General features: G+C 46.5%; 2 protein-coding genes and 1 long non-coding RNA gene across 3 annotated transcripts in view; 1 reads left to right on the plus strand and 2 right to left on the minus strand.

The window, feature by feature from the left end:
• LOC112929478 (uncharacterized) overlaps positions 1-1,308 on the minus strand; it is a 24,312-nt gene extending 23,004 nt beyond the window's left edge. Inside the window, exon 1 of the mRNA XM_072731971.1 lies at positions 1,233-1,308. Within this exon, the coding sequence (XP_072588072.1) occupies positions 1,233-1,308 (76 nt within the window). The remainder of the gene's footprint in view (positions 1-1,232) is intronic.
• Positions 1-8,432, plus strand: part of NQO1 (NAD(P)H quinone dehydrogenase 1) — a 10,923-nt gene extending 2,491 nt beyond the window's left edge. Inside the window, exons 2-7 of the mRNA XM_072731612.1 lie at positions 2,066-2,204; positions 3,369-3,533; positions 4,457-4,587; positions 5,700-5,813; positions 6,478-6,579; positions 7,499-8,432. Of these exons, the coding sequence (XP_072587713.1) occupies positions 2,201-2,204; positions 3,369-3,533; positions 4,457-4,587; positions 5,700-5,813; positions 6,478-6,579; positions 7,499-7,804 (822 nt within the window). The 5' untranslated portion in view covers positions 2,066-2,200 and the 3' untranslated portion in view covers positions 7,805-8,432. The remainder of the gene's footprint in view (positions 1-2,065; positions 2,205-3,368; positions 3,534-4,456; positions 4,588-5,699; positions 5,814-6,477; positions 6,580-7,498) is intronic.
• Positions 5,359-12,458, minus strand: LOC112929476 (uncharacterized). The gene is made up of 2 exons (XR_003236938.2): positions 12,228-12,458; positions 5,359-8,781 (listed from the first exon to the last, which is right to left on the minus strand). It is a non-coding gene; the product is annotated as an uncharacterized lncRNA (long non-coding RNA).
• Between the last annotated feature and the right edge of the window lie 2,542 nt (positions 12,459-15,000).

Here is a 15,000-nt window from a genome sequence, read left to right on the forward strand (position 1 = left end):
TAGTCCCGCGTCCGGCTCCCCGCAGAGCCTGTTTCTCCCTTGGCCTGTGTGGCTGCCTCTTGTGTCTCTCGAATCAATCAAAAAATAAAATCAAAAGAAAGAAAGAAAAGAAAGAAAGAAAGAAGAAAGACAGAAAAGAAAGAAGAAAGACAGAAAGAAAAGAAAGAAAGAAATGAGATTGTGATGCCAGTTGCTAGGAGCGGGGGTGGTGATCTATTCCGTCCTCTGGTACCTCCCCTGCTGCCCCGCACATGGTTGCATGGATTTATCTAGGTCTCTCTCTCTCTATATATATATATTTAAGTTGTTTCTTTGTTTTGTTTTTGTAATCTGTACACCCAGTGTGGGGCTTGAACTCACAACTATGAGCTCGAGAGCCCCATGCTCCTCCGACTGAGCCAGCCAGATGCCCCATGTCTATATAAAGTATTAGAGTTTCACCACTTGGCTATGTAAACTTGGGGAACTTGCTTAACTTTTCTGTGCCTCACTGTTCTCATCCATAATATGGGGATACTAAATTTTATATATACACACATCTCAGCGTTGCCATGACAACTGCAGAAGAATGCCAAGCACTCAGAGCAGTGCCCAGCACATAGTAAGCTCTCATTGATGCTGTTAGGGTAGAGCAAGGCCAATAGTACCTGATTTCACTTGTATGGAATCTAAAAACCCAAACAATGAACAAACAAACAAAAAGACACAGACCCTTAAATACAAAAAACAAAGCAACTGTGCCAGAGGGGAGTGGGATGGGCAGAGGGGCACCAAATGGGTGAAGGGGAGTGGGAGATACGGGCTTCCAGCTACAGAATGAATAATCACGGGGTAAAAGGTCCGCAGGGGGGTGTAGTCGCGGGTATTGCGTTAGTGTCGTGGGGTGTGACAGGTGGTAGCTACCCGTGGGGTGAGCATAGCCTAATACACGGGCGAGGACTCATGTGTCAGTCACCTGAAACTAACGTAACATTGTCAAATATACTTCAGGTGAAATAAAGAAGAATAAAGGGCACCTGGCTGGCTCAGTCGGAAGAGTGTGGGGCTCTTGGTGTCAGGGTTGGGAGTCTGAGTCCCACGTTGGGTGAGATTACTTAAAAACAAACAACACTTAAAAAAAATGCACACTGTTCTCTGAGCGTGCAGCCCGCGTGTTCTGGCAACTTAATGAACACAGGCCCAAGGCAAAAAGGTCCAAGAAAAAAAAGTAAATCTTTCCCTTCTGTCTCTACCTCCTTGCCGACTGCACTCAGCTAAGAAAACTATTAATAGTTTCACGTGATCCTTGCGCATCTCTTCTTCCCTCATACCTGGATGCCGCAAATCTACGCACACGTATGTGTAGTTTCTTTATCTTTTTTTTTTTTTTCTTTAAGTAACGGCTATACCCAACGTGAGGCTCTAACTCACAACTCCAAGGTCTAGACTTGCGGGCTCCAACCGAGCCAGCCAGATGCCCCTCCTCATCTTTCATAAGAATGGGTTCACTTTACTTCATTTTATCAGCTAACCACCCCGTCTGTCCTGGCTGTCGCTGGCGACTATAGCGTCAGCCCGGCAAGAGCATACAGGTCTCTAGTACGGGTACCGGAGTCCCCATCAATGCCCGGGCAGGTTGCGTGCAGCGCTCGCCAATGAGAAGAATACAGTAAACCTCCTCGTGATGCTTTTAGTCTGTAGAACGGATACCCCCAAAGTCAGAGAGCGACATCAAAGACTTATTGTTTTTTGTTTTGTTTTGTTTTTGAGAGAGAGAGAGAGAGCGCGCGCGAGAGAGATCAGGAACAAGGTTGGGGGTGGGAGGGAGAAAGAGAGAGAATCCTAAGCAGGCTCCATGCCCAGTGCAGGGCTCAGTCTTGCGACCCTGAGCTCATGCCTTGCGCCAGATCAAGAGTCAGCCCCCCAGGTGCGCCAAACATTCATGTGTCTTTAAAATTTTAAGAAATTTGGCCTGATTACTTGGCAATTCATAGTCCCACTGACAAGGTGCCAGTTTTCCTGAAATGTCAATAGCCCTCAGTTGCTTGTTTGAATTGTTTTGCTAATCTTTTTTTTTTTTTTAAAGATTTTATTTTTAAGTAATCTCTACATCCAACGTGGGGCCCGAACTCCCAGCTCCGAGATCAAGAGTTGCACGCTCCCCTGACTGAGCCAGCCGGACACTCCTGTTTCGCCAATCCGCTCCTGTTTCGCCAATCCAATGGGTAAATACTGATAGCTCATTTTAATTTGTTTTTCGTGACAGGCCAGGCAGGGCACTCCTTCTGTTTTTTGTTTTTGTTTTTGTTTTTGATCTGCATTTCTTCCTCTGTGAATAGTGTGCCCATGACCTTGCATTGTTACTACTGCATTGTCTTGTCCTGTTTGTAGGCATTCCTTGGGATTTGAACCCTTTGTGCTAAGAGTTACAGATGTTTTTCCCTTGCTGATTGTCTTTTGACTTTGTTTATGGTGCTTTCTGGAACACACAAATTTTTAATTTTTATTTGTCTTTATCTGGCAAGCTTTTCCTTCATGGTTTCTGAATCTCCAGTCTTTCTTAAAAAGTACTATCTTTAGGTTATATAAATTCTCCCTTTACATCTTTACTCTCTGCCAGGAATTTTTTACTCTATGTGGTCTGTTTGTGGGATAGTGAAAAAAAAAAAACCCACAACAAAATACATATTGAACACAATAGACATTCTGAAAAGTGCACAAATTCGAAGTGACTTTTCATAGACTTGTGTGGTCAGCACCCAGATCAAGAAACAGAGCATGGGCAGCACCCCAAGAGCCCCTTCTGTGCCTTTCCAGTTGCTACCCCTCCACAAGGGGAACCACTATCCTAACTCCAAACGCGTCAGTTTTCTAGGGGATAATTCTATTTTCATGCAGATGGCCACTTAAGTATGCCAACAAAATTAGCCACTGAGTAAAAATGCCTCCTTTATTCGTTGGTATTTTTTTTTTTAATTTTTATTTACTTATTCATGAGAGACACAGAGAAAGGCAGAGGCAGAAGCAGGCTCCATGCAGGAGCCGGATGCGGGACTCGAACCCAGGACCCCAGGATCACGCCCTGGGCTGCAGGCAGCCGCCCCACCTCTGAGCCACCCCGGCACCCCTCGCTGGTACTTTTACGGAGTAACTGTGTTTCTGGCCGCAGGGGGTGGACTGTATCACCCAAGGCCTAACAAAGTCAACTCTTCCCCCTTTTTTTAAAGTTTGGTTATTTATTTACTAATCCCCATGCCCAACATGGAGCTAGAAGTCACGACCCCCAGAGCAAGAGTCGCGGGCTTTTCGGGCTGAGCCCCCCAAGCCCCAGACCCGGAGTGCGCACCTCGAGGTGGGCGCTGCCTCCCTCCTGCCTCGTGTGCCCACAGCCAGGAAGGCGCTGATCGTCCTGGCGCACGCGGAGAAGGCCTCCTTCAACCACGCCATGAAGGAGGCTGCGGTGGAGGCCCTGGAGGCCGCAGGGTGGGAGGTCACCGTGTCGGACCTGTACGCCATGAACTTCAACCCCGTCATCTCCAGGCGGGATGTGACAGGTAGGTGAGCCCGGCCGGCTCTCCGCGCCCCCCATCACCTGTCCCCCCACCCCCGCAGGGATGCCCAAGGACGCGGCCCCCCATCACCTGTCCCCTCCCCCCTCCCCGGCAGGGAGGCCCAAGGACGCGGCCCCCATCACCTGTCCCCTCCCCCCTCCCCGGCAGGGACGCCCAAGGACGCGGCCCCCCATCACCTGTCCCCCCACCCCCGCAGGGATGCCCAAGGACGCGGCCCCCATCACCTGTCCCCTCCCCCCTCCCCGGCAGGGACGCCCAAGGACGCGGCCCCCCATCACCTGTCCCCCCACCCCCGCAGGGATGCCCAAGGACGCGGCCCCCATCACCTGTCCCCTCCCCCCTCCCCGGCAGGGACGCCCAAGGACGCGGCCCCCCATCACCTGTCCCCCCACGCAGGGAGGCCCAAGGACGCGGCCCCCATCACCTGTCCCCCCCCGCAGGGACGCCCAAGGACGCGGCCCCCATCACCTGTCCCCTCCCCCCTCCCCGGCAGGGACGCCCAAGGACGCGGCCCCCATCACCTGTCCCCCCACGCAGGGACGCCCAAGGACGCGCCCCCCATCACCTGTCCCCCCACGCAGGGACGCCCAAGGACGCGGCCCCCATCACCTGTCCCCCCCGGCAGGGACGCCCAAGGACGCGGCCCCCATCACCTGTCCCCTCCCCCCTCCCCGGCAGGGACGCCCAAGGACGCGGCCCCCCATCACCTGTCCCCCCACGCAGGGACGCCCAAGGACGCGGCCCCCCATCACCTGTCCCCCCACGCAGGGAGGCCCAAGGACGGGCCCCCCATCACCTGTCCCCCCACCCCCGCAGGGACGCCCAAGGACGCGGCCCCCCATCACCTGTCCCCCCACGCAGGGAGGCCCAAGGACGCGCCCCCCATCACCTGCCCCCCCCCGCAGGGACGCCCAAGGACCCCGGGAACTTTCAGTACCCCGCGGAGGCCGCTCTAGCCTATAAGGAGGGCCGCCTGAGCCCCGACATCGTGGCCGAGCAGAAGAAGCTGGAAGCCGCGGACCTGGTGATCTTCCAGGTGGGAGCCGGGTGCGCTCCCAGGCCGGCGCTCGGGGGGCCAGGCCGCCGCCGTTGGGCCCGGGGAGCGCGGCGGGCTCTGCTGCCCTCGGGGCGCGGCGGCCACAGGCCTCCCCGGGGTTGGCGCCGCCGGGGCCCTCGGGTGCGCAGCCCCCCCTGTGCTCCAGCTGCCCAGCGGGCCGCCCTCTGGGGTCCTTGTTCTTTTATCCGGACAAGAGACCCAACAAGCCTTTCTCAGGGGAGTTCCCTGATAGCCCTCAGCCCCCGGCCACTTGGCCCCCTGGGTGGGAGCACCCTCAGGCTGTTTGTGCTCAGTGACAGGATTTTACACCTGCGAGCACAAGGTGCAGGTTCCATAGTGCTGCTCCCGCTCCTACTAAAATGAGCTCTTGGGAAAATGTGCATTTAGGCATCACACATTGAAGCAAACTTTGCGATCCCTGCTGTTTAGACTTTGCTGATAAATGTGATTTCAGAGAAACAAATCTTTTATAATTTCTTAAGATTTGTTTCTTTCTTTGAGAGAGAGAGTTGGGGGAGGGGCAGAGGGAGAGAGAGAATCTCAAGCGGAGCCCTGCTGAGGGTGGAGCCTGCTGCGGGGCTCGATCTCTCTACCCCCAGATCATGACCTGAGCTGAAGTCAAGTTGGATGCTAAACTGACTGAACCACCCAGACGCCCCTCATGGAAACAAATCTTAAGCGCATGTGGCTTTCTGCAGACCTGCCCGTATTTGGTTCTTTAGGCAGAAATAGGAGTGTCAGGCCGACAGACCAAGGACAATAATTTTCTTTAATGTCCTCACTTCTCCAGAAGAAATGAGAAGGGCCCCAAAAGGGTCCTGCCCTGCACAGCACAGCTGTGCTGCCTCTGTGCTGGTGGTTCCTTTTTTTTTTTTTTTTTAAGATTTTATTTATTTATTTACAACAGATAGAGAGAGGCAGAGACCCAGGCAGAGGGAGAAGCAGGCCCTATGCGGGGAGCCCGACATGGGGCTCGATCCCGGGACTCCAGGATCACGCCCTGGGCGGAAGGCAGTGCTAACCCGCTGGGCCACAGGGGCTGCCCTGCGCTGGCGCTTCCTGATCTGACCTCTGCGTCCTTCGCCCCACAGTTCCCACTGCAGTGGTTTGGAGTCCCTGCCATCCTGAAAGGCTGGTTCGAGCGAGTGCTCATCGGAGAGTTTGCTTACACGTACGCGGCCATGTATGACAAGGGACCTTTCCGGGTACGTGGATGCTTCTGCTCCAGCAGCGCGATTCTCCCTCAGGGAGGGTCTGGGACACCACTAGATACTAAGGTCAGGCTCCTGGGAGAGATGGATGATAAAATCTTTATGGATATTTAGACGTGACTTTAGGACTTGCTTTAAAATACCCCAGGAACATGAGGGGCAAGGGTATTAGCTAAGACGAGGAGGGCCAGGTATGGAGACTTGGAGCTGAGTGGCGGAAGTGTCCTTATGCTTTCTTCTCTATGTATGTTGGACATTTTCCATAATAAGAGTTAAACAGAGTCTATCTCAGTTTTCTAGACACCCAACTACTACGCAAGACACATTCTGAGGCCTCCCGGATTCCATGCCTGGGTTGTGGGTAGCACCGCGAGGGGACAGAGTTCCACTCAGGCACCAGGCGTCCACACTGATCTTGTAGTTTCCTGATTTGCTAACAACCCCCCCCCCCCCCGCCCCGCCCGGAGCAAATCGAGACTCCTGGGCTTGCCCTGGAGTGTGACTTCTGGAGTCCACCCAGGTGGCTGGCTCAGAGGAGCCAATGTGAGAAGTGAGGTGAATAGCAGGTGGGTGGACTTGTGTGTTCTTTCCCCTGGGGTTGTGTCATTAACCTCCTGTCGCCATGGAGATGTGGAGGGTGACGACTTTGCTTTTACAGAATAAGAAGACGGTGCTCTCCATCACCACGGGCGGTAGCGGCTCCATGTACTCTCTGCAGGGTATCCACGGAGACATGAATATCATTCTCTGGCCAATTCAGGTTACTCGTTTTCAATGAACCTTCTGGGGGATTAATCAATTGAGCTTTCTGTGGGGTCCAGAGCCTCAAGAGAGCAGCTGAAAACAGACCCGAGGTGTCAAGGTGAGGATGAAAGCAACGTAGTAACTCAGAACTCCAGGGTGCTCCCTCCCCTGCCTTCCTGGTCTTCCCAGGCCCCTGTACTAAAAGAATAACGCGAGTATGGCACGTCCAAACACTACTGCCTCCTGACCGAGGACTAGTGCAGATAACCCCAGACTTGGAGAGCCAAGTAATGATTCTCCCCCGAGGACCGACCCCTCTCCAATCTTCCTGGCCTTCGGCAAGTTGTTGCTACGGCCCCACAAACTATTAGAAAATTGTAAGAAATACTTTAGTCCAGCTAACAAGAGTGAAGTCAGAGGTAGGCTTTTTGGGGGTGGGTCACTGGACTATCAAAATAATCCCCTCTAGAGAAGAGGATTGGAGAGAACAAATATGGTGGCCCCCTATAATAGCGGGCAGTTGGTACTGGAGAAGTTATAGGAATCCTTTATTGAGACTCCTCTAGCTACGCAGAGAGGCAGAGAAAGGCAACTTGGCATGCCTTGGCACGAGTCGGCTGCCAAGAAGCTGAAACTCCCTTATGTAATAGAACTTCCGGCATTTTTGGCAGAGGATCCCAGGCTGGCAGGGTTTCAAGGTTTTATTCATTTAAAGAAGAGTTCAGCTGACTAGGCTAAATAAAATAGGTAACAGCTAGGAATAGAGAGGAGGTGAGAGAAAGAAAACAGATATGAATTGCTTTTCCAGGGGGCCTCAGGCCCCCACATTGGATCCTCTTACTGGAAAACCTAGATTGTCTTTCGCTGTTTGTATATGGTTCAGGCTGTGTAGGGTTTGTTGTGTGACTCATCTTTGTGCTTTGGTGTATCCCCAGAGTGGCACTCTGCATTTCTGTGGCTTCCAAGTCCTGGAACCTCAACTGACCTATAGCATTGGGCACACTCCTATGGATGTCCGAATTCAGATCTTGGAAGGATGGAAGAAACGCCTGGAGAATATCTGGAATGAGACTCCACTGTATTTTGCTCCAAGTAGCCTCTTTGACTTAAACTTTCAGGCAGGATTCTTAATGAAAAAGGAAGTGCAAGATAAGCAGAAAAACGAGAAATTTGGCCTTTCTGTGGGCCATCATTTGGGCAAGTCCATCCCAACTGACAACCAGATCAAAGCCAGAAAATGAAACTCACAGGGCTTTATTTCCTTCTAAAATGTAGCCAAATCGAGGTTTCTTTTTTGGACTTCTTTGACTTGCTTTAGTCTTTGAGATTTGTGTGTTTTTCTTTTTCCACAGGAATGACTAGGAGACAGAATAGACTGTGTTCCTATATTTTTGGATAGTTGTAGTAAATATAACTGATTCTTATGATTGCGATCATGGCAAAATCTGATTAAGCTCAAGAGGCCACTTAGGATATACAGCAGGGAAAGATGGAGAAAAGATGCCAGACAATATTCTTTAAGGTCCTCTATACAATTTAATTCTTCTTTTTAAGTATGAATTTTTAGGGCTCAATCTGCGAGACAGCATCCAGCCCTTTAATGACATACTTTTCTTTTAGTTACCTCTCTGTGGCTTATGGCAGAAGGGAATTGGTCAGAGAGAAAAAAAATGACTGGGTGCTGACCCAAGGGACTGGTTTAGTAGTTACTAATCTATGCTTGTTTACCATAGATACTGGCTTTAATTACTGCGCCGTGACTAGTATGCCTAATGTGAGAGTTCCTCTTGCTTCAACTTTTGTAGTTTGTATACAGTACCTAGAGATACTTTCAAGTGAAAAGATAATAAAGGTCTCTTCTTTGTCTCAGTCTTCTAATTTAATGTCTGCAGAAATAAACCAACACATCCATACAGTACATCTGCTACAATGACTGAACAAGAAATAGTTACTTAACAAAAGCCTCCTACAAATAGTACTTAATTTTTGAGCTTAGAACACCCTGGAAGGTTTTCTTCTCCACTGCTAAACTGATGACTTTCCTTTTGGATGTGGTTTGGTCCCACCATTTTGGGGATGAAATTGTAATCCTAGAGTTTCGTTAACTTTGAACAATTTTGGTATACCGTTCCCATTTCCAGTTTAGATTATAGAAGTGCAGCTCGCTGTCGGTATAATTCCAGTAGAGTATGATGAAAGGCTGCCCTCTTGTGGTGCACTGGAAGGAAACGAGAGAGAAGGCAAAACAAGGTTGCTGGACACTGGGAACAGGTCCTGGACCTGCCAAGAAAATGAGGGCAGCAGGTAGGAGCCTCACGTGCCAGATGCTGACAGGCATTTGGGTATTTCCCCCTACAATGGCAGATGGCTAGGTGCTTCAGTTTGAAAGATGTTTTCTTGTTGCCTTCATTCTCACTGCAATTTTTGTAAATTTCTGCAAGTTCCAGATGAAATAAAAACCATTTCTACAAAATGGATGCACACTCATTGGTTTCAGTGAAGCTAGTGATGGAGGCATACAGGCAAAAGTGGAACCTACTAGGGAAGATGGGATCAGTCTGCAATAATAATAAATTACGGCCAGGGTGCCTGGAGGCCAACTCAGTAGAGCATGCAACTCTTGATCTTGGAGTTGTGAGTTCCGGCCCCTTAAAAATAAAATCTTAAAATCTAAAAAAAAAAAAAAAAAAATTATGGCCAGAAGCTTATAAGACTGGAGAGCTCTCCCAACAGGGCTGCTTCATATTGAATTTGTAAAGAAACAACCTATTAAGACCCTCAGTGGGAATCTACGGGACATTTACAGAGATCCAGGAAAAACATTCTAGAAATCAAGAAAAACCTAGAATTCAGTAAACAAATGTCAAGGGGCAGTATTTACTGTGATTTGCCTGATTTATTCTGATTTATCCAGTCAATGGGCTAGATACTCTTCTAGGCAGTGGGAGTTGGCAACGATTGACAAAAACCAAGTACCAAATGCTAGGAAGAAAGAGCAGGGTAAGAGAGAGATGGGATAGGAGTTTTGTTTTATACAAGGTAATCAAGAAAGACCTGCCCGATAAGGCTACATGTTTGCGAAGTCCTGACAAAGTGAGAGAGTGAGGTGTAGGCAGATGCGTGAAGGAAGGCGCTCCGGGCAGTCGTGATCTCAGCGTGCAAATACCTGAGGCAGGAACGTGCACGGTGTGAGGAAGAAATAAGAAGTTAGTGTAACCAAAGCAGAGAAAAAAACAGAAGGCTATGCCAGACACATAGCCGGGATCGGATCAGATAGAGCCTTACAAGTGCTATAAGAATATAAAGATAGGAAGTCACTGGAGAGTTTTGGGCAGAAATATAATATCACATGACCCATGTTTAATTCTGGCTGGTAGGGGAGGAATCAAGTATAAGGCAATCATGGAAGCACAGCGAATTGTGGGACGGTGTGACAATCTAGCCAATAAACATTTTGAGCAAGAGGTGTCAAGAAGTGGATTTTAAAAGGCTGTATATTTCATTTTTTTAAAAAGATTTTATTTATTCATGAGTGACACAGAGGGAGAGAGGCAGAGACACAGGCAGAGAGAAGCAGGCTCCATGCAGGGAGCCTGATGCAGGAATCATCCGGGGACCCCAGGATCACGCCGTCAGCTGAAGGCAGGCGCTCAACCATTGAGCCACCCAGGCGTCCCAGGTTGTATGTATTTCAAAGGTTGCGTTAACAGTATTTGGTAAAGGACTGGATCTAGGTCAGATAAAAAACTCAAAACATATTTTGGCTTACACAACTGGAAGAACGGAGATTGCATTCGCTGGGATGAGCAAGAATTTGGAAAGCTTATTGGGGGCAGAAGTTGGGGTCGGGAAGGGTGGAATCAAAATTTGCCTTCAGACATTTTATGTTTGAAATGGGTGTCTAGTAAGGATAATAGGGATATGCAGTTATGGGGCGCCTGGGTTGCTCAGTTAAGCATCTGCCTTCGGCTCAGGTCATGATCCAGGGGCCCTGGGATGGAGCCCCACAATGGGCTCGTTGCTCAATGGGGAGTCTGCTTCTTTCTCTTCCTCTGCCTCTCCCCCAGTTCATGCTCTCTAGCATGCTCTCTCTCTCAAATAAGTAAATAAAATCTTAAAAAGAAAAAAAAAAAAAGGAACCTGGAGTTAGGGGAGAAGTTACATTTTTTCCCTGATGCACAAAGACATGTATGTTTTACTCATGTTTCATTTCAAATACCACCAGTGTATGTTATATATACGTTTTGGTGAACACTACGACTGGAGGCATACACTTGAAAATCTTGAGAGAGAGAGAGTATATAAAGCAATGTCACGGATGAGATTACCTAGGAAATAAATTACGAAAAGAGATCCGATGATTGACCTCTAGGGCTCTCCGGTGTTAAAGAGGTCAAGAAGATGAGAATTTTAAAAGGTGGCCAGCAGAGCAGGCTTATTGAATGTGGGGTCTGAAAGCTAACCGTGTTTCAAAGAGGAAGTGATCAAGTGTGTCCAATACTACTCGTAAGCCAAGTAAGATAGGTCTGAGAATGGACTTGCATATAGCTATGTGGACGCCACTGGTGATTTGGACAAGAGGCATTTCAGGAGTGGTTTGGAATGCGTTCAAGAAAGAATGGAAGGGGGCAGCCCGGGTGGCTCAGCGGTTTAGCGCCGCCTTCAGGCCAGGATGTGATCCTGGAGACCGGGGATTGAGTCCTGCGTCGGGCTCCCTGCGTGGAGCCTGCTTCTCCCTCTGCCTGTGTCTCTGCCTCTCTCTCTCTCTCTCTCATGGATAAATAAAATCTTAAAAAAAAAAAAAAAAAAAAAAGAAAGAAAGAATGGAAGGGGAGGAAGTGGAAACTTTGTGTACACAGTTGTATGGGCAAACAAAGTTATTTGACTTTTTAAAAGATAGGGGACATCATAGCAAATTTACATGCCAGTAGGAATGACTCAGAGAGAAAGGTTTTGATGCTGGAGAAATAAGGCAATGAAAGGAACAGGTCTTTGGAAAAAAACAAAAGGAGATGGGAGCTAGTGCACAAAGGACAGAAGAGCGAAGTAGTATCAGGACTAGTAACCCGGGATCGAATCCCACGTCAGGCTCCCGGTGCATGGAGCCTGCTTCTCCCTCTGCCTATGTCTCTGCCTCTCTCTCTCTCTGTATGACTATCATAAATAAATAATAAAAAAAAAATTAAAAAAGGACTAGTAATACGAAAACAAGGTTAATACTGATTAGGCACTTACTGTGTGCCAGGAACTATGTAATTTTACATGGATTAATTTACTTGGTTCTGCAATAACCCTAAGAAAAGGGTTTTATTTTTGCTTCTACTTTATAAGTAAGGAGATGAAACAATGAAGTTAAATCGTATGTGCAGGAGCCAGAACTCCACTCAGGTAGGCAAACTCAAGATCTTAGGCTTTTTTTTTTTTTTAATTGAAGTTTGATTTGCCAACATATAACACCCAGTGCTCATCCCATCAAGTGCCCTCCTCTGTCCCCAGTTACCCCATCCCCCCACCCATCTCCCCTTCCACAACCCTTTGTTCATTTCCCAGAGTCTCTCATGGTTTGTCACCCGATCTTAGGCTTTTAAATACTACAGTATATTGCCTTAGTAGAAGCAAGGATAATGGCACCATGAAAGAGAGCACAAGAGTAGCAATCCATACCTCTTCTGGAGAGCGAGACCATTAAGTGTTGGTGTTGAGAAATTGTAGCTACTTTTATACTTCTAGAAGTCCCTGTTGGGTCCTGAGCAGGCATAAATGATGTTCCAATTCTCATATAGGCCTGATACATGGCTGTCAAGATTGTGTTCGCTCCTTATGATAGGACAGAGTAGTACTCTTAGGAGCTTGAAGTAAAGCAAGGACAACTACCTCCCTTGTTCTGGACACTGTAACTTGAATTATGTAACCCAGGATTGCATCAGCTTTTCTGGCAGCCACTTAACAGTCTCCACTTCAGATCAATCTATTGCCCACACAGGCTGTTTTTCCGATCCAAGGTTTTTGTTTTTTTAACCCTTTTATTATTTTTACTTTTTAAATTTTAATTTTAGGTCATTAACACAGTGGAGTTAGAATTTTGGGAGTAGAATTCAGTGATTCCTCACTTACATACAATGTCCAGTGCTCGTTATAACAAGTGCCTTCCTTAATCACCCATCTAGCCCATTCCCCACCCTTTTTGATATTTATACTTACTGAATTTCACTTCATTATCACTTCTTTCCAGTGCTGCTGAAGTCAATAAATGCCAAAAGACAACCTTTAAACACATTTGCAACAATGGCAGCATTGTTAATATAAAGCCTCCAAAATTGACAACTCACATGTGTATACATTTGGGTAGGCTGAAAATTCAGTCACTTTCATAGAATCAACAGACACAGTCTATATTGTTAAGAGGTATAAGCATACTGTTTAAAGCAGTGCTTCTGAAGTTTCAGTTACTTATATAGATGATGTCCATATATCATCTATATTTGTTTTTAAGTATCACATTTCCCCAGAGCCTAGTAGGTAGACGTACATTTTTTTCCTAATGCACAAAGACATGTATGTTTTACTCATGTTTCATTTCAAATACCACCAGTGTATGTTATATATACATTTTGGTGAACACCAATTTATATATGTGGAAGTAACTGACAGAAGCACAACAAAAAGAGATTGCCTCTGGATGTGGGACTGAGGGCTGGGGAGATTTGGTTTTTGGCAAAAGCACCTCTCTGATACATGGTTTGCTACCACACTGTCACTTTGTACACTGCCTGACAAAACAGACATAGAGTGTTCAAAAACAGATCTATACTTCATACCTTTTCCTACTGATTTTATCATTTCAGCCACATACTCATGTTGCTCAAAACTGACATTCATGGATGTTAATTCAGAAGTTTGAGGAAAAAAGACAGTTACCCACTGCAAAATGAAAACTTTCAATGTTTTATTTTTGACTGCAGCTGTTTACAGAAATATAGTTGCGAGTATACAAATGTTCCAATAGAAGCAAAATATCTTTTTAATATTTAACAAGTTATCACAGATAGCTAAAAACATAGATGCAAATGAAATTCCCCCACAGAACAAACTGAAAATATCTGGTGTCAGTGCTCTGAAATCCCAACTATGAAAGCCATATACACAAAAATGTAATCCTTATATCATTGCAGGACAATGGAAGAAGGCAGTTCAGTGGTTGACCAATGTGCTCAAGCAAAATACAATTAAAAAACTTAAATGGCAGACTGGTAGCTAAAGCACTCGAGAAAAGGTTAATGAAATATCTGCAGTATGTTAATTAAAAGACTAAGTAAAAGAAGTAAATAAAACTCAGTAAAAGTTGACCGAAAAAAGTAGGAATTACTTGGAGCTTAACAATTAGAAGGGAACAAGGTGAGCAGATACATTCATTAGCTCAAAAGAAATTAGCTCAATGTCACTGGAATCAGCTTGCAGCTACTAAAGGCATAAACACTTTAGTGCAAGACAGTTCTTAATTGGACACATTAGGCTGATTCCAAAGCCAATCTCAAACATCTGAGATGGTGTGTATGTGTGTGTTGTCCTGAGGTTCATTAGCTAAAATAATAAGCAACCCTATATAAACTATTTCAAACTATTTCAAATTACTTCTGGGGAAAAAAAGAGAGCAAGGATGATATGGTTAAACACGGGGCTTTTAAAAGAAAAGAAACACTGTAAGTTGGAGTCAAATAGAATTGTGGTAGAATTCTTTGGATACAGGAATATATTACGCAATAAAGTGGGGCAGAGGGGGGAAGGGAACAAGAAAGGAGGAATGTACCTAGAGCATCTCCCCACAGTTTGCCTATGTACTGCCAGCACCAAGGTTTGTAGAGTAAGCCACTTATATTTCCACTGCTAGTATTAAGCAAAGACAGCAGTGGTGACTTTTATAAAATTTTATTTTTATTTTGAATGTGCATTTTTCTTCCATGAGTTGATTAATTGGGTGATTTGTAAACAGTGGAAGGAAGATTACAGCAATCATGGAGGTGCTGAATTACACATGGAGACTAAAATGAATGGATAAATCTACTTATCTTGTTAGTTTATATTTACCATGAAGCATATGATTGAGAAGGGAGAAATGCCCAGATTATATAATGCACTATCTTGTCCAATATTTATTTTAGTAAATAATGCTTGTCTGAAGTATAAGTTCCGAGGACAGCTATATCTCTACTGCATCAGTTCTCATACAAACCAAGCTACTTTTAAATAAGTTTTATCTATTTAAAAAAAGAAATTAAATAAATAAGGTGCTTTGTTGATCTGGCTAGCCATCTTGTTTAATATCTCAGATACAAATCTAAATACAAGGAATGATGTTCTGAGAGTTGGTCTAGCCAGACCAAAATTGTGGTCTGCTGGTAAAGTAAGAGGCAATGAAAAGAAAGCTTGTATTATCACT

Source organism: Vulpes vulpes, chromosome 12 (assembly GCF_048418805.1).
Source record: "Vulpes vulpes isolate BD-2025 chromosome 12, VulVul3, whole genome shotgun sequence".
Classification (NCBI taxonomy): domain Eukaryota; kingdom Metazoa; phylum Chordata; class Mammalia; order Carnivora; family Canidae; genus Vulpes; species Vulpes vulpes.